This window comes from Triturus cristatus, chromosome 6 (assembly GCF_964204655.1).
Source record: "Triturus cristatus chromosome 6, aTriCri1.1, whole genome shotgun sequence".
NCBI lineage: Eukaryota > Metazoa > Chordata > Amphibia > Caudata > Salamandridae > Triturus > Triturus cristatus.
In genome coordinates, this window is record NC_140589.1 from 564,351,883 (window position 1) to 564,371,187 (window position 19,305).

The 19,305-nt window shown below is 42.3% G+C and overlaps 1 protein-coding gene across 2 annotated transcripts in view; it reads left to right on the forward strand.

The window, feature by feature from the left end:
• BCKDHB (branched chain keto acid dehydrogenase E1 subunit beta) overlaps positions 1-19,305 on the forward strand; it is a 1,118,926-nt gene that overhangs the window by 161,697 nt on the left and 937,924 nt on the right. For both annotated transcript variants that reach the window (XM_085611011.1, XM_085611012.1), the window contains exon 3: positions 7,904-7,972. In XM_085611011.1, the coding sequence (XP_085467137.1) occupies positions 7,904-7,972 (69 nt within the window). The remainder of the gene's footprint in view (positions 1-7,903; positions 7,973-19,305) is intronic.

Here is a 19,305-nt window from a genome sequence, read left to right on the forward strand (position 1 = left end):
CAGGGCACATACCACGCAGGAGAATGTGATGTACCTAGTATTTGAATCAAAACTTTCAAAATCTGTAAGACTTCGTGTAGGCTGCAATTCTTTCAACTTTTGGAAAAAACACAGGGAAGTAATGGAACAAAGGTGTCTTGGGGAGGGAAATCTAGAGATGAGAGGTGGTATTTTCATTAGCCTAAAATAATTCTAGGCACTGTTGAGAAAATAACGGGTAAGTCAGCAATTTCCAAGTTATATGATAATTGAGAGAGTGCCTGGATGCAGGGTCTGGTGAGTCAGTGGAGTAATGTATTCATTGCATCGTTCTTTGTTTGGCCTCATAGTCATAAGTTCGAAACCTGACAAGGCCATGTAGGTTTTCCTCCTCAAGACAATATGAGTATTCTCGAGTTGGAAATACAGGAGTGCACGTGCTTTTCACAAAATACACAATATGAACTGGAAGCAAGCATGCAAAACAGTGAGGAACTGAAGCAAGAAAAGGTGGTTCTAATGGATGATAGCAGGGGTATAGCGAAGGTTGGCGCAGTCGGTACAATGCACTGGGGCCCAGTCTGGCCTGTACCAAGTCATAATATTTCAGAGGGTGTCTGTGCCCAGGATGTGCAGTCCTGGTCTCATCTGTGGCTTCTAATGCTGTAGCTTAGTTTAGGAACCTGCACAACACTGGTGAAAAAATGTTGGAAGGCCTTGCCGAGCTCAGCTCTACTGCTCTCCTCCGACAGCTTTGTTACCTGTAGAAACAATTAATTGCTTAGGCACCCCTTTTGCTTCTGTTGTATGTATCAAAGAGTTGCCACTGTTCATGTGACAGAAAGTTCCACATTTAACTGTTACTTTGAGCAGATCCCAGGCCATCTCCTTGAGTTCAGTGGAAGATGGAAGGAATAATTCTGTGCTTTCCACTTTTTATTTCTTTTGAGAACCAGCAACATACAAAGACTACATACAAGACTGGTTTGTGTTGTTAGAGTGTTTGTAAAAGAGTAGCAGTTGCTGCTGGGTGGGTTCCTAGCATTGGACCTCTCATTACATATAGTTTGCGTTTAACAACCAGGGGCCGTATTACACATTATCATTATTTGTGCGTGGCGCACCCTCCAAAAGGTGCGCCAGGCGCAAACAATGACAATGCGCCCTATTATGATGTATGCGCTGCGAACTCGTGCTACCTTCAGGGCAGCGCATACTTATGAAACCATAGTGCAGGTGGCACCTGCCTGCATTTTCAAAGGGGATTAGGGATCCCCTTGCAGGCGGGTGCAGTCAGTGACTGCACCCACCTGCAAAGGGATGTTTGGGGGGTCCATGAGTCCCCCCTTTACCCCCTGCAGAGGGCTGCTCTCAGGGTGAGCACTGACAGTGCGCCACCTTTTAAATGGAGCACTGTCATTGCGCCTCCTGAGGCTTCTTTGACTCTGCGCCCACGACTGTAATATGGCACGGGTACAGAGCCAAAGGAATTCCCTCATTTGCATAGGACACGCCCCTATGCAAATGAGGGAACGCCCTCTGAAGATGGCACTGGCGCTTTAATTGCGCCAGCTTGATCGGTATTATAGAACGGGACGCACAAGCGTCTGCGCCCCCTTTTATAATAACAAAGGGCCCTGGGGGCGTGCAAAGCGGGCGCAAACGGCCGTTGCGCCCCTGGGGCACCTTCTGTAATACGGCCCCAGGTTTCTTGTCCTTCAAACAATGTACTGAGAGTGTGATTGAATATGTTGTTCAATTGATTCTGCAGATGAGTTACCTTAACATATGGTCACTGCTTCAGACTAGGCCTGGGCGAAGCACTACGCTACGCTCGCGTAGTTTGCGAAGTTCGCGCTACTTCGCACTACGCGAACTGCACGTAGCACAGTGCGAACACGCGTAGCGTAGTTTTGCGTAGTGCTGCGGTCATTTTTTGCTTGCTCGCGGTCCTCAACGTCAAGTTGGCGACCGCGAGCAAGCAAAATGATATCCCGGCGAGACTTTTTCCTTGTTCGCGATCAGCAACATCAAGTTGGCGATCGCGAGCATGGAAAATAAACCTCCCGGCGAGATTCCCAACGCGAGGTTTCTCATTGCGAGGGGTCGCGTATGCTCGCGACCGCTCGCGATGAGAAACTACCAGTTCGCGTTGAGAAAGCTGCCGCTCGAGTAAAAATCTACTCGAGCAGCAGAAAACTACAGCTCGCACTGTGCAAGATGCCATTTTCAATGATTGCACAGTGCCGGTTGCTTGTCCGCACTGTGCAATCATTGAAAACAACATCTTGCACAGTGCGAACATGTTACTACGCAGTTCGCGAAGTGCTACGCATAGCTCGCGTAGTGCGAACTTCACTTTGCGTAGCTTCGCGAAGTGCTACTTCGCGAACTACGCCCACCCTTACTTCAGACTCCATAAAAAGCTTATATGTGGCTGTCTGGGATCTGGTAAGGAAACCCCTGGCAAAATTAACATGGATGATTTTTATTCTGACGTTCTAAATGAATCTTCTGACTGTATCAGTCTATCTCTCTGTAGTAGGATGATCAGTATTGTATGTCACAGACCGATCTGATTAAATTAAAGCACAGACTCAGCAACTAATCAAAGCCAACAGTTCCTTCTTAAGAAAAGTAATGGACTTCTTTGCCCATTTATGATGACCGAAAACTCCATCAAAAGTATTAAAGAATACTGGAGGCAACTCTGTAAGTGTCCAAGTCCCCAAATACTAGAATGCTTTGAATCCCAACGTATGAGCAGAGCCCTAATCATCTCCAGGTCAGAAAAATACTGAAGGCAACTCTTTATGCAAGTATTTCTATCAAAATGTATGTTGACACATGGAACTATACAGTAGCACCAGGGCCGGACTGGGAACCGAAACCGGACCTTGCAAACTGTTCGGCCGGCTCCCAGGAGGGGGCAGGAGGGTGCAGCCGAGATGTTTGCTACTGCCGTTTTGGGTCGATTTTGTTTCTGGGGTGCGCTATTGCTAGCCCCCAGTAACAAAAACGGACCCCAGGGGGCCCAAACCAGCTCCCACCCTAGCGGCCCACCGGGGAAATGCCCGGTGCCCGCTACGGCCAGTCCTGCCCTGGTACACCCAAATACAAGTGCCTCTCCTCTCTTTCAGTTGAACTTTACCTCCTTTAGGACTTCTTGGCTTTCCTCTCAATGCTCTTTAATATTTGAATAAAGGTGAATAGCTGATTTTTTTTAGCAGTACTGTTGAGAAGCGTAGCTATGCAAACAAGTTAAGAAATTGGCCTTCAGTTGTTGAAGTTTCTAAGAGTGCAATTAATGTTGCATGTTTAATTACATCCTAGTTGAATTAATACTAATTAATGTAAGGAGATCATTATGTGAAGAAAATGAAAAGTGATAATTTGTGCCAATTTTTTTAACGATTCAAGGGCATATATTGAGTTTGAATAGTGCATTGTGAATTGTCACCTTTGAATCCAAAATTGATGATTGGATGAATGTTATATATGTGTATCCTACTTGGAGTGTAGTGTTGGAATACTGGAATACAGGATCCTGGCAACATCACTACCACAAACCCATGATCTCATAATTATATATTAAATACTTATTGTGAATAGCCAACACCCACTAGAAGCACTAAATACCACATGGGAACAAGACCTGGGAATAATTTAAGATACATATTGGTCCGAGGTGTGCTGATATCTCAGGTAGATGGCTATTAGAGCTTTGTTTTGTCTTGTTCAATAAAAAATCCTACTCTGCTCCTACTACACAAGAACCAGGGTATATAAATTGGGGAAAACACAGGATGATGGATGTTGGGACAGAAAAGTCCTCCGCTAAGTAATGGACTCCACCCCAGCCCTGAGTGCCCTAACTGTACTGATGTCTGGATCCTTAATGCTGATTTGTTTGTCATAGGCAAACACAGATCATGCATGTGCGCAATGACATAGACCGCTACACAGTTTGTGGTCTTGTTGGGCTGGGAGGGTAGCCCAAAGCGCTACTCTCGTAGTGATGGAAGGCTGCTGCCTACACCTGATGTTAAATCTAACAGGATGGGCAACCCCAAAAAAACCTTGAAAGCTCACGTATCAATATAGTGTAAGGTAAATTGATGGCAAGGGGTTCACCGGTCCTTACTACGCATCACGGTCACCATCAAACTCCCTTAACATATGTGGTCCTTAGGATAGTCTCACATACTAGTGACACAAGAGACCAAAACATCGATGTCTGCTCCAAATCTCATATATTAATTCTAAGATCTCTGGATCAACTGATGCATACATAGGGCTGATTCCATATACTAAGAGAGTGGACTTTACCTGCATTAAACTATGGTGTTTAAATGAGACTTTGATTTACTGTATGTATACATGATTAATGTATGTAAAGTTGTGTATGCCTTTTGTACCCTATAACTCTGGCGTGTTCCAGTTGCAAATCATACAGACAGTTCTTTTGAATTTAATTGTGTACGCCTGTTTCTCGACGTTTGATCAATTTATATGATTAGTTATTTGGCTTTTAGCCTCCAGTTTAATTTCGTCTGTAAACATTTTTGGGACATATCTAGATTTACTGTTTCCTTACATAACTTTACAAATGATCCCTTGTTTCACCTGGAGTTAAGCAGCTCGAACATGGTGATGGCAACATACTGTGTTGTGATCAGCAGACCTGAACAGATCCCTTTTAACCTGTATTCCTGGAGTGAGCAGCATTTAATTTGAGCCGATGGGGTACCGCTGCACTTGTTTTTGGGGACCAGCGCTTATTTTTCTGCATCTGATATTTCCCCAAGAGCAAAAGAGGGAAAAAAACAATTCAAAAAGGCGGAGGACAAAATAGATGTAAAAACCATCACAAAAGGAAAAAGCAGTTACTTTCAAGAGTCTGAGAAAGGCTTAGGGAGTGCCTGGTAGTGGTTTAAAGAGGCCAACAGTTTATTAGACCAGCCGCAGGCTTCTGTGCAGGAATTTTTGGAAGCAGCACTCTTTCATATACAGATTAAGCCCTGGGAGTGAGGCCTACAGGCTCACTCTTTTTTAAAGTTCAGCTGCTGTGTGCTTATCTCACCCTTGGACTACATTGGTTTGGTGTGTGTTGCAGTCCTGCACATGAGTAGTGTATCAGCTCTGGGTGTAGGTGCCCCTGGGAAGGGTACATTACAGGAATAATGCAGTACTGTGCAGTGAATGAATGCTAAATGCATGTGCTGGATGTGTCTGTGCTTATGACTGCTACAGTACAGGAAGGATGCTTTATACATGCCCTGGATGTGTGGGTGCCTGTGAAACGTACAATACGTTACACACTCTAGGTCCCATTTTGGGAAATCCAGGCCTGCATGGTAAAGGTCCCCCCCTTACCCCTCCCCCCAAAAAGTACTGCTTCCTGCCTATAACCCAGATGTAACACACGGGAGAGGAGGGCGCCAGACTTCCCACATACACCTCAAAGGGTTCTGTTTGATTCATTGAGAGGTCACAAGGAGTGGTCTTGGGCACCTGTCAGGAAGGAGATGGGGCTGATAAGAGTACAGCTTGGGCCCTGGGCTAACCTTTTCATACACATCACTGTGGCTGACATGGAAGTGTAAACTCTTTTCGCTCCTAGGGATTTGTTGCTGGGCTATCAGCTTTGGAGTCTCTCCTGCTCTGACAGACTGCTTTCAAGAGGAAAAGAGGGCAGAGGAATGGGCTGTTCAGAAGAAGCAGGCCCCCAATACAACTCTACAGAGACTCCGACTTTAAATTACTTTTGGTGTCTGGAAGAGGAGCTTGAGACCACACAAATTCTCATCTGCCAAGCAGCCGGGTGGGCGGTTTGAGGAGGGGATGCTCTGCAAGACGTCTGCCAGTGACAAGGACTGGGGGCCAAGGCTTGCAAGTCTCCCTGATGGGTGAGGGGGACATCACTCAGGGAATCCAAGACTACCTGCCCTGAAGTGCCAGGAGCACGAGTGCCTGCCTGCTTGCCAAGACCAGTTATCTCTGTGAGGAAGAGGAGGTCATGGGAGGGAGTGAGGAGCCCTTTCGAGCGGACTTCCGTTGCAAGTTGTGAGGAGACTGCTCCTGCATCGATCAGGTCATTGCCTGTGTGCAGGCGGTAGTTTGAGACCTTCGTACGCCAGAGGAGGGCCACTGTGAATTGAGCTGTGTGCAACCCTACAAGGAGAAGTCATGAGGCGTGAACATGTGTGAGAGCTCTACCACTGCGGAGTGCAACCCTCTTGGGCCGAGTGGAGCAAACTCACCTGAATCAGCTGCTGCCGCATGCATATGGGGCATGCTCAAGAACTTCAGTCGCTCTGAACCTGCGAGATGCAGGTAAGACTGATTTCAGGCTAATCAGCCCTGGGGGAAACTTGCTGCTAGTTAGCCATGAAGCCCTGGAACACCGACTTTAAAATAATGTCATAGTGGTCTATTGAGGCTTGAACTACTAGTGGGACTTACCCTCGATGGTACCCATAGTGAATGAGGAATAACTACTACCTATAGAAGTGAGAAGGAAGTGGGACCTGGGGAATTGCCTAACGGAGCACTAGAGCTCTGACCTCAGAGGGAGTAGGTAGTTTCTGAATGTTTTAGGTTTCCTTTGTGTTGTTAGTGGTAGAAGTAAAATACTTCTCTCTTTTCATAAAAGTAAGTATTTGGCTGTACAATGATGTGTTGCTGCTGTGCGCATTTTGAGTTGGGAACCTGTGTTTACTCTGCTATGTCAACACAATCACCCTCCCCCACCGCCTCCCTCCCACAATTCTCCTCACCAGGAGCCTTGGATTGCTCAATTACATTACTACTGAGAGTCAAGTGCTGAAGGGGTACTTGGCTAGTTGCTCAGAATACATAATAAGTAGGGGCCCAGGAGACATCAGTAATAAAAGGCCGTAACCCCTGCGGCTGGGCCCTGTAACCCTTGCTTCCCCCATGGCCCTCTGAAAGGGATTCTTACAATAGGTGTCTGAGTGGAGTTCGAGGAAAAGGCCATTAGGACATACTTAAGGAAACTGTCTGCGCCTGCAGACTTTCTGGTCATGGATTGAACAGCACATATATGCAATTGTAGAGGAAAAGATCACCTTCAAGACACCCATGGTCATGGTAGTCATCTAGGGGGATGTGGCCATACCCAAATGCGATTTGCTGTTTTGCACCACAGCTCTGGTGGTGGGCAAACGAGATTTAATATGTCAAGCAAGCCTGGAAAGTATGATTATTAACATGGACTGGTGCATGCAGGAAGATGCCACAGTTCTCACGCAAGAGGCTGCCCCTGAACATTTGACACGGTGTGGACTAAATGGCAAGAATCTCGGTGGAGGAAGCAAGAAAGAGAATAATATGGGATGAGTAGGGAGATTAGTGAGATGGGAAGACATCGAGCTCCTCCGAAGCAGACTGGGAATGCGTAAAGACTCAGAAGCACACTGCTGGAAAGGGGAGTGCACATTCAATTTTTTACTTATTGTTATTTCCAAATATGTCATGCTTTGTAACAGGAGATGTCTGGTAGAACATTGCTGGATAACTGTCATATGTAAGTTGATTGTTGAAACTGTTGGAAAAATAAATAAGAAGTTTAATAACAGAAAGACTTCTTTACATTATATCCCTATATTTCATCAAGGAGCTTTTATTTTCCATGGTTCATCAAGTGGCATATGTAATTTTGTAAAGGCTTTTTAATTATGGCTTTGTTGTTCTAGATTAATAGCCTGGTCGCTTCTGCTACGTAGACAGCATATCACATGCGTTTATATGGTAACCCATATCTTACCATAATAATTTGCATTTTACACATACTTTATTGTTTATTGTAAATGCAGAACCATTTTTAGTTACTTTAAATGTTGTAGTTATTTGTATTTGTTTAACTAATTAATGCGTAACATCATTTTCTTTTTTTTAATAGTAATATTTGGGGAAGATGTTGCCTTTGGTGGAGTCTTTCGATGTACTGTTGGCTTGAGAGACAAATATGGTGAGTAAATAAGTGAAAGGCTGAACTGCATCCCAAAGTACAATTGCATGTCCAACTTGATTTTACGATTTTTTTTCTGTAGTTAGAAGTCTTACATGAATTTAGGTTACCCTAAATCGCATTTTATGAATGTTCTTTGAAAATAGAATATCAATACAAAGTAGGTGCATCTCAGACATACCCCTATCTTGTAAATAAATGCTGCAATTTGTCATACCCCATTGTCATTCAAACAAACGTGACGATGGGTACTGTCTTAAGTGTTCTATTCTGGAAGTGGAAAGAAAGTCTGATTTCATATTATACTGAATTGTTTCGCCGTGATAGTAGGATCGTAAGAGACCTTCCCTATAGCTAGTACTTTCGCAGTTTCTGTATCAATTGTTGAATTATAATGGGAGCTTCTCTGTGTTCCAAATGATTAGCGGTGAGTCTCTTGGCTCCTGTTAGCATGTAACATATCTATATCCTGCCTTTCCTGGACATGCCTCCAGCTCCCATATCCTACAGCCACAAGACATACATCCCAGCAGGATCTTGTGATCTACAGTACCCACCACTACTTTTATGACCCTCCTTCCAAAACCTTTTTTTCTTTTTGCACTCCCTCCAGATAGGACGATATAAACCACAGCAACGGGACTGGTTTGATGTGGTGGGATAAATGTTTTGTGTGTGTACTACTTGAACCGGAGTTTGTACGCAAACTCTCTTTGCACCACATATTTGAGAATATTTTTTGAATTGCTGACTATGGGTCCTCTCTTGGAAGTGCCCTCTCAGCCCCCAAACTTTTTGCCTTCACTCCTCCTGTTTTCTGAACCAGTTTTGGGGGGATTTAGCGCTTGCACACTTTACTGCTGTTAACCCGAGCTAAGGTGCTTGTGCTCTCTCCTCTAAAGAAGGTAAAATTGGCTTACACCCAATTGGCCTATTACATTTACTTGTAAGTCTTTAGTAAAGTGATACTACAGGTGCCCAGGACCTATAAAATAAAGTCTACTAGTGGGCCTACAGCAATTATTGTGCCACCCGCTGGAGTAACACTTTGAAACATGTTCTCAGGGCTGCTATAGCTGCCTGTGTGTGCAGTTTCAACCTACCATTTTGACCTGACAAAATAAACCTTTTTGCCAGGCCTAAACCTTCCTTTTTAATACATGTACGTCACCCCTAGAGTAGGTACTAAACAGCCCATAGGGCAGAGTGCAGTGTTGGACATGGCCTTTTAAGTTTTACATATACTGGTAGTGAAACACTCTTAAATATGTTTTTCATTATTTCAAGGCCTACTTCTCCCGTAGGATAACATTGGGTTACATTATTACAAATAATGAGTTATAAGTTTTCTTTGGGAGCAGGTAGGAGTATCATGTTTGGTGTCTGTGGAATTGTAATTTAAAACCCTCTTTGGTAAAGTTGGATTTTAAGTCACAATTCTGAAAGTGCCATTTTTAGAAAGTTGTCATTTTTTTGTCCTATCTATTTGGTGCCTGTTACCTGTGTCACAAGACTAGGTGTAGTTAGCAATTAGTCTTTGTATATTCCTCCCAGACAGTATCATAATAAAGGACCTGGGTGTTGGCAGGATGGTCCATCGTGATTTGATTTGGGGAGGTGGTGGCGAGGGGGAGATGTCCCCTACCACACTTGCACCTCAAAGGCACTGGCCCAGCATGCTTATAAAGAACTTAACACTAGCCTGTTGTAGGGAGGCAGGAAATTCCAGGCACTTTAGGTGATTGGTTATTAATTAGTTTGCTTTTAATTGCTGTATAATTCCATATTTCTATCACTGGTTTATAGAGTAGGAAATCTATAGGTTTCTGGGGTGGTGCTCCTGCAGGCAACATGCTAGAGCTAACAACATCCTCCCCTCTATGGCCTGATCCATTTCTAGCTATTTTTTTCTGTCTCTTAGTTGACCACTCTGTTATTGTCTTCAGATCGGATGTCTGCTTTCTGCCTGAGGGCCCCTAAGGATTTTTACTACACTCTTGCTCTTATTTCAGACCATCTTATGTAGTTTGAACTTGAGAATTGATACATAGACTGAAACAGTCACTCCCTGTACCAATATATCCTTCTTGACTTCATTAGTTCTCTCTGCCCAGAAGATAAAGTATGCCTTCCATCGTGTGAGGTCAGTCTTTATTTTCACCTTAGAGGCATCTAATTTGCCAACTTTCTAAGACCCAGTTAGGTGTACGTCCATTTCTGTTATAAATTTTGTAGCTCATTAGTTGGGGATAGTGGCTTAAAAAGTCTTTCATGTTTTTATCTCTGTATTGGGTTTTCACTGTGTTTTATCCAAACATTCTTTCTTTTACCTCTCTATTGGGTTTTCACAATTTTGTATCACAATATACAGCCAATGTTATCAGTCAACAACACACAGAAGTATTCAGTACAATTAAATAGTGCACTAAGAAAGGATTATTCAAACCAAAGCTATCAAGGACATGCATATATATTATCAGATGTCTCTGGGTAACAACCTACATATAAAGGCATATGACCTAAATGTACATAGAGGGGAAAACGACTAACGGGGTTCTCCCTAAGTCCCTCATCCTAATATGCCAGGATAGAACAAGTGGTTAAAGCTTAAGCATCAGCTGTATGTGTCATTTAGAAAGAAAAGATCCCCATATATCCATAAAGAACTGTAGTTGGTCATAGGGGTCAATTTTCTAAGGCAGTGAGATGTTTAGGCCCTCAGATTTGTCTTTATTAAACGGAAAGTCCTCCAGGGTCTTCAAGATGGGTGGGATAAAGAGCTTAGGTTCTGTTCGTTTAAGGGAAATGGTATCTGTCACTGTGCAAATCTTGTGCTTGTTTGGCCCAAATTATAGCAATTTTATATCCAGAGTCTCTCATTATTTTTTAATATACATGTAAGATATGTCATGACCCTGTCCAGCCAAATCATAATGGCTTTAATACTAATGTTGGTGTTAATTAGGGCTATTGGTCGATAAGATGTTTCAAAAAACCAGGTCTTTGGCTTCAATATTAGTGAGATCTCTGCTTCACATGAGGTAGGTCTGTCTCCTCAACACTGCTAAAAGATGAAGAAAAAACTATCAGTGGATTACCCAAGCTCATGAAGAATTTTTTGTAAAACTGGACCATAAACCTATTAGAACTTCTGGCTTTTAATTCTCTCTGAATTTCAATGATTTAAATTGTGTTCAGCCTCAGACATATGGGGCATTGTAAATATTTGACTGTTTCGCATTTTGACCCCCGATAATGCGCCTTTAAGTAGAAGGAACACAGTGGGTTGCAAGGGCTACACACTGGTCTTTGTTCTGAAGCTAGGTTATGAATGCTTTGTTGTGCTGCAACCACAGTCACAAAGGAATATTTTATTGGTTGCGTTGTTTTTGTCAAAGTAGGTCTGCTGCACTTCGAGGTGCACACATTCCGCCTTCTTGATTTGTGGAAAATGTAGCTGTTCCATATAGTTGCTGTTTGTTGTAAGTGTACTATCTTGTTCGTTAGTGCATCATAACTCTGCAGTCAGTTGTGCCTTAGTCAGTTTCCTTTCCCTCTTTCCTCTTCTCTCTATTGCTATCAATATCCCTTTCGCCTTGGACAAAAAGCATCCTACAAACTGTGGGGTATGTTCTACGAGATATGTGTATACAGAGGGAATTGTGTCCTCATGTCATGCGAAGAGAATACTAATGCCACACTTTGCAAAATGTTTAATAAAAATTGTTAAAAAAAAAAAAAAAGCATCCTACATGGTTGTAGGAAAATTGTCTTAATTTTTATAATGATAAAAAATATCTGCAATCTTGTGCATCCTTTCAGCTTTACTTACCGGACTCCTTACCTAGTTATTATGCAGACACATTCCTCCTGGTCTTGCTTAATGCCCCTAAAGCTACTGTAACGGCAAGTGGGCATGATCGGAGAAAAATATTTCCAAATTGCTTGCATTTTGCAGATTTGTTATCCGTGGTCTACTCATGAAAATATGGAATCAATACTTGTGCATGACCAGGAAAATCCATGCATCAGTTAAACCCGTGTTTTCAATCGCGAACTTCGTCACTTTGGACATTGCCTTACCAATGCTGGCTCGGAAATCACTTTAAATAAGATGGTTTATCATTTCTATCTCACCCCACGGGGTTGATTCCCGCTCGCGTTGTTTCTCTTTACTTCTCAGCAACAGATCTTTGCGGTCCTTTATGAGAAGATAAGGAGCTGCATAAATTAAAATTGCATTACTATTTATTTTTGAGTCAATAACGAGAGTTTGGAGCTTTACTTTTATTTAAAAGGGTTTAGTACGTTTTATTTTATTTTTATTCTTTATTCAGCTACTTTAAATATCAGTCAGATTACATAATTGATCATAAAAGAAATGGTTAGAGCAATTGTAACAAATATAGCATCAAGCGTGTTCCATAAAGGAATGAATTCCCTATTCTAGAGAATGGGACGAAAATGGTGTTAGCAGGAACTCATAGAGAGTCAATTTTCGAGAGGCAAAAGTAAGGTAGAACATAAATCCCAAATTCAGTTAGCAAATAATGACTAAACTTCCCAAAAAAATGATTTTCACCAACTCACTAAGGCTGAGAAATTAAGCAAAATAATCATGCAGTAGCAACAGCAACTGCATTTAGTAAATCGGGGAGGGAAAGGGCATCCAATCAGCGTTCAGCCTTCAGCATTAAGCCGTTGGCATTCATCTTCAGTGCTAAGAAATGGGGCATCTGGAAAGAAGCGTTTAACTAGTCTTTGAAGACACACTAATGTAAACCGTGGAAAGAAATGTTGCAGTTGGGTAGCAGCTTCTTCTCTTCTCGTCCAATCGGCTTTTGATTCTTCTTGAGAATAGATTCTCTTTTCACCCATTCCCATGTTCTCATACAAAGGGTTTACTAAGACTTATCATGAAGTTTGAAACATTTATTAAACCATCCCTACATTTGGGGCTTTTCGTTTCTTAAACCTTCTTTCCTATGGATGTGAGGACATTCTTAACCTGCTAATGAATCAACTACATCTTAACTAATGTTAAACTTGAATTTGTGGTTAACTAGTTTGAATGTGAATTGTCTTTCTTTTGTAATTGGGCTGCCATAATAACAATAAAAGTGTTCCACTGAAACCCCTGCCTGTGAACATCACAACTAAACCTACTTTTTCTTTGGTGTCACTACAACCTTCTTTCGAAACAAATAAGAAAGCTAAACTATGTCCTAGAGAAAAAGAGCAGGTAATCCACTGTCTGAAGCATACACCTAAAATACGGTCAAAAACCTATCACTTTCTAAAACAAAAATTGCCTGCAGTGCATCCCATCGTGACTGTTGCCGACATTCCTTTACATTGCTTGTGATCAGTATCACTCCTGCTAAGTTGCATCTGTGCTCTGGGGTTGGAAGTCTTCTGTGTGTCTGTCCTGCGATATCAACGCTGAATTCGTATAGATAGGGTGAGACCATAATATGCTTAAAATAAGTACAATACATCAGAAATCCCACCAGAGAGCACACTTACAGTCCAAAAAATTAAGGCAGGAATTGGTCTTAGAAATGTTACAGAAAGGAAGTAAAAACAGTGGTGATCCTCACACCAGGAGGCTGCATATTCCACACAGTGAAGGCTGCTCCAGAGAAAGTATTGTGTGAGGCTTACGTTTGAGTGGTACCCAGGTGAGATGGAGTAGAAGAGTTCTCAAGATTACCAGCAAGGCAGAAGATCTTAATGGAAGTCAGTTTGGTGGGTCTGTTAGATATGTGACCACATTTTCCCGATTTTGAAAGGCGTAAAGGCAGCTGGAGTGGATTTGAGCGACTCCGTCACTGCACTACAAGTCTGCCATAGGTGGAATTGTGCCCGGCCTGTACTGCTAATTTACTTTTACATCAATTGTATTCAGGATATTGTTTCTATGCGCTTCTGACGACAAGTGTTTCACTAGAGTACATGTACTAGAAGTTCGTCTCTCCAAGCTCTATAACTTTACTGTGATATTACTTAAAACACATTATTTTTAATCAAGTAGTGAATTTCTGAGCCAGCTGAAAACACCCTGTAGCATGATTTACCATCTTTTATTAAAGAGGACAGCATTTGGAGTCGCCATAAAGCTGACAAAGGTTATGTGAGATTTACAAGTAACAGCCACAGGTATGGATACATGCTCGAGTTATGTATTCATTGTATACATAGTAAAGAGTGTGTGACAGTTGCACAGAGATGTAAGATACAGAGTTCTGTGTTGGGAGATGCTATGGAAGTAGAAGGAGCTTGGGATTGACGAACCATGTTACATACGACTGCTCTTCTCCTGTGCACTACTGGATTTCATGGAAGTTGCGATTTTTGTACGTTGTCTGCTAAGCATTAATAACCTGTAAATCTGAGGGGTGACATATCTAGAGGAGCAGTGTCTGCTGGCTGCTGGTATTCATTTTTCAATTGTTTCTTCTCTATCTTTTTTTAATGATTGTATGGCTCAGCAGTACACCTAATACAACATAAATTGCAAATACATCACAGTACATGGATAGCAGGAGGTAGGCAAAACACATAAAAAGTGAATCCGTAGTGTAAAAGTAGGTTATTTGGAAATGCATCAATAACCATCCAGTGTGCTTGTATTCTGCATCAAAATATATTACCACAGTACACCTAAGCCAGGCTCAACATTCCTCTCTAATGGACCAGTGATCTTAATTAGTCAATTTACACAGATCAGATTTAGCTCAGGTTCTGTGTTACCTTTTATAGGATGATAGATTGCCGTACTTGTTTTCTCAAAGAAGGATACCTCCAACATTTCGGTTCTCCAGTTGTGAATGTCTGAGTGGGGTTAGCATGTTTATAATATGTTGCAATAATTATTATACCTATTGTGAGGGCTAGAAATATTTCTTCATGTTGACACTGTTCAGCAATCCCCAGCTTAATAAGTGGTTGATTAAATTAATGTCCCCAAGGTCCCCCTAGCTAATTTAAAATTTTGAACATAATTCCCACATTTGATTCTGATCTGCATTTCCACCTCTCTTTTTGGCTCCCATCTTTGGCCCAATTTTTCTTCTGTCATTTGGCAGCTCATAAGGGCGTAAAATAAAAATCGACTTGTGTCCTTAATGTTGCAGCTGATACTTAAAAATGAATGAGAACCTAAGCATCAACTTTATAGAAACCTTAACTAATGAATCTGTAATTAACAAACTCAGCCATTTTGACAATTTAGCAACCCATATGGGTATGTCTTTTGGACTGTTTTCTAGAAAGTATTTATAGAAATACCCGATTCTAACAACTAGATACCTCCCTGTAAAGCTGTATAAATGTTCTGGAAAGCTTTTCCATACAGTTTGTTTTGCACGGGTCAAATAGTTCCCACAACTGAACATATCTGAAAGATTATTACTTGGGCATTGAAAAGTCTGTATGAAGATAATGAAAAATTCTCAATCCATGCCCATAAATTGCTTAACAAATTATGAACCAGAATTAGCCCATACTTCATTGCCTAAAAAGATGGAAGGAATGATTTGTTCCAGGTAGGTACCGTCAAGTATTATGTTATTCCATATTCCTTTCATGTGCTTCAGCACCTAAATATGTGTTTAAATTTACATTTCGGCCAAGAAAAACGGATTGGAGCAAAGCACTTGGGATGTACATATCTAGATATGTGATTGTATACTGTTGGATTGGTAAAATGCCTCATCATATTACCCTTCCTCACCTAGTAAAAAAGAAAATCAAACCTAGAAAGTGGTCACCCACCCTTCTTATGGGGAAGCTGTAAAAATCTCAGTGCCTGTCCTGGTCTCTCATGATCGCACACAATAACTTTTAGAATTTAATCCATGGAAATAGGATTTCAGAACCGTAACTGGAGGGGCCCTAAAAAGGTGCAATAGCTCTGGAAATGTGGTCGTTATTGCTTAATTTAGTCATCTTACTCTATTGAGTGGGAAGTGTTTCCATTTTCTCATAAGTCTTAAATTCTTCAAACATGCTTTTATCATGATTTATCTTAAAAATACCCTTATGTGTTTTACTTAATTTAAGTCCAATGTAGCTCAACTTTAATATTTTTTTATGGGATGGCTGAACCTGTGGATAGTATTTAAATCTGCACCAAATTCTCATGCCGGCTGTTCTTTGCCACCATAATCTCCTCAGTTTGAGTTTCATGCATTTAATCCTCATTGGTCAAGAACATTTGAGTCATATTCACACAACTCAGGTGATAATCCAAGTGTGTTCTTGTTATGCTACCAGAAATCTTTCTAAAAACAGAATAATACCAAGGATATTGAGCAACCCTGTGAGGTTCCATGAGTGATCAGGAAGAAACATGAAAAAATATTCATTCATCATTACGCATTCATGTGTTTGTTTATATTGTGGTTTAATCCAGGTCACAAAGGTCGTAGGTAAATCAAATATTTTCAGTGTCTCAAACAGGAATGGCTGCTCTGTCTGATCGAATGCCCTTTCCTAATCCAATTCAATCCGTGTAAACTTCAATACGGTAACTATTGCCAACATGGAAACTGCAAAATTAGTATGCGCAGTTTCATCTTGTCCCAAAACGTAATCACGTTGTGAAGGTGAGACTACATAAAGTGTTTGTCGATGTAGATAGTTTCCTGTTGGCCCCAGTGTAAGAAATGATTCAATATGAAGTAGTTTTATATGGTGGTTTCCAGTTTTTTTGGGAAGTTTAATTTCGAGGCATGTGTAGCTATAGATACAAGTGCTTTGCATACTCCTGCCATCTAGTGTTGTTCTGGATGTGTGCAAGTTGTTTTTCTTCAAAGAAGGCTTTTGATTTCCGAGGTAAAGTAACTCCTCCTCTTGGTGATAATGTGCATAGGCATTAACTCCATTGTTAGATTGTTTTCTTTTCATAGGGTTCGGACGTGTATTACTGTGCTCCTGTTCAAGACCATTTCGGACTCCTTTCGGTTCCCAATTCACCCTTGCCCCCGTCAGTATTGTTATGTTATCAAATGCGTTTCGAAATCAAGAAAGCTATCGCACATCGTATCAACGCAGCCTTCGGAGCTCGCACTTCTGGGACCAGCTTTCTATCTCTTCGGCTTTGCCTTAACATGCCCTGCTGAAGGAGCGGACGCCATTCTGTTTCTGCCTGAGGTGCAACACTAAGTACCCGCAGACCAACCTTCACCAGGTCTGCAAAATGTGCTTTTCTCCCGATCACAGGGAAGAAGATTTCGAGGCCTGCCGATCGTTTCGCTCGATGAAAACCTTACTGGACGGAAGGGCACGTCACAGGGAGATGCAGCAGAGAGAGGTCGACAATACACCCGACATTTCGGACACCAGGATGTCAAGCAGGAGGAACTCCACGAGGCCTTTTCTGTCAGAGACTCCGGTTCCAACTTAGAGATCGACCTCCAGATGCAGGACTCCCCACCAAGTCAGTGTACCATGAGAACAGATGTCCCCGTTCTGCCACCGAAAAAACATTTGGTTCCAACCGAACATAAGGCTTCCGGGCCACCACTGCCGGCAGGCAATGGTCGACATCAAATATCTGCTCCGGATGCCCGCCCTCGGCACCAAAAGCACAGCCAAAACCATTGGCTTCCACACTGAGCCGACCCTATCATCTTCAGCTCCGATCACTTAGACTACGAAAATAAAAACCATCTTGGCACAGAAAATTGCAGGATCAGCATCGAAATCCAACCGTGGTACTCTGGTGGAACCAATCCTCCATAAAATGAAGGAACGGCTCTATGCACGCCAGAAACAGATACATATAAGCCTCAAACTGGCCGCATCTAAGCCGTTCAGGTTAAAATGGTCTAAACATGATACCTTTGTTTTAAATGAGTACCGAAATGACAAATTAAAAGTATGAGTTGTGTATTTACATAACTCTATTTTAACTTTTTGGGAGTACCATATTGGTCCTCCTTCTACGGGGGTCTTTGGGGATTGATTATTGGGAATTGGACAAATATCACATTTTTGACACATTGCTTTCTTCTCACTCATATATATCTTTGGGGGTTGTTTTTCCGTTTTAGTCTTGGAAGTGCCAATGATGACACATTGAGCTAACTGGTGAGTACCTACAAACTGCTCCCATGGTGTTGCTTATGTGAGGCACTTCCTCGACCTACCTCACATTTTTTATGTTCTTTTTTGAACACCTGTTTGATTTGAACACTTGTCAAACATCATTTGTACACCGGCCTGCCTCCCAAAATGTTTTTATGTTTACAAAATAGACACACATAGGGGAAATATGATTAAATATCAATTTCTGCCATGAAAAGATAAAGAAGAAGCAATGTGACAGTCCTCTAGAATTTTGACGTAGCTGTGTGTTTCATAACCAGGTTTTTTTTTGTTGTTTTTTTTAATGACACATCTTATCCAAATGTGGTGTCAGTGCTCCCTCCATCAAAGAGCCAACTTTCCTTTGCAGAAGCAATAGATTTGCCAGTACCGGTTTAAAGGAGGAAGACCGATAAAGCTACCAGCCCCTTGCACCCTCCCCGACTGCCTCTCCGCCACCTCCACCCTTCATTCCTCCAACTCCAACCTCTACCTCATTCTCAGGTTGATCCCCAAGATATCACTCCGCAGAGGTTCCCACATTCCTTCACCGGTGGGCATGGGGAGCAAATGATTCTTTATAAGCACCACAGCCTCCAGATCCCTGGCAAAATTGACATTGATCCCCAGGGGGGCACAGATCATGACCTGTACCCTGCCAAACCATCACCTCCTGATCACACCACCTCATATCAGGAGCTTATCAGCAGGGCTGCAGAGGAGATCCTGCTCCATAAAGAGACTATAGAGGAGGATTTCCTCTTTGAAACCCTATCCAGTACACATAGGACAACCCAATACCTCCCTATGTTAAAAGGCATGATGAGTCACACTGATGACATCTTTAAAGACCCTGTGCGAACGCGCATTATTACTCCCAGGGTTGACCAAAAAATAAAATGTTGTACCCTCAGACTCTATATACATCAGAGGGCAACTTCCACCTGATTCCGTTAGTTGTGTCCAATGCCCGCAAGAGTGCTAATTCACAAACCACAGCTGAAGGAGAAGTGTGGCTCAATGATTAGAGCGGTAGACCCTGATGCAGAGGTCTAGCCCGGGACCAGGGTTCAATTCCCCGCCTCGGCGGGTCTTGGGCTCAAAAAATTCCACGGACCTGATAATTCTTGCCTCTGTGCCATTCCAATCATGGAGTCCCACTCCGCAACTCTGGGCAATAGCTTGCTTAATCTCCACAACGGCCCCCACAACGCTAAGGATGCCTGGCCTCCACCTTGGGG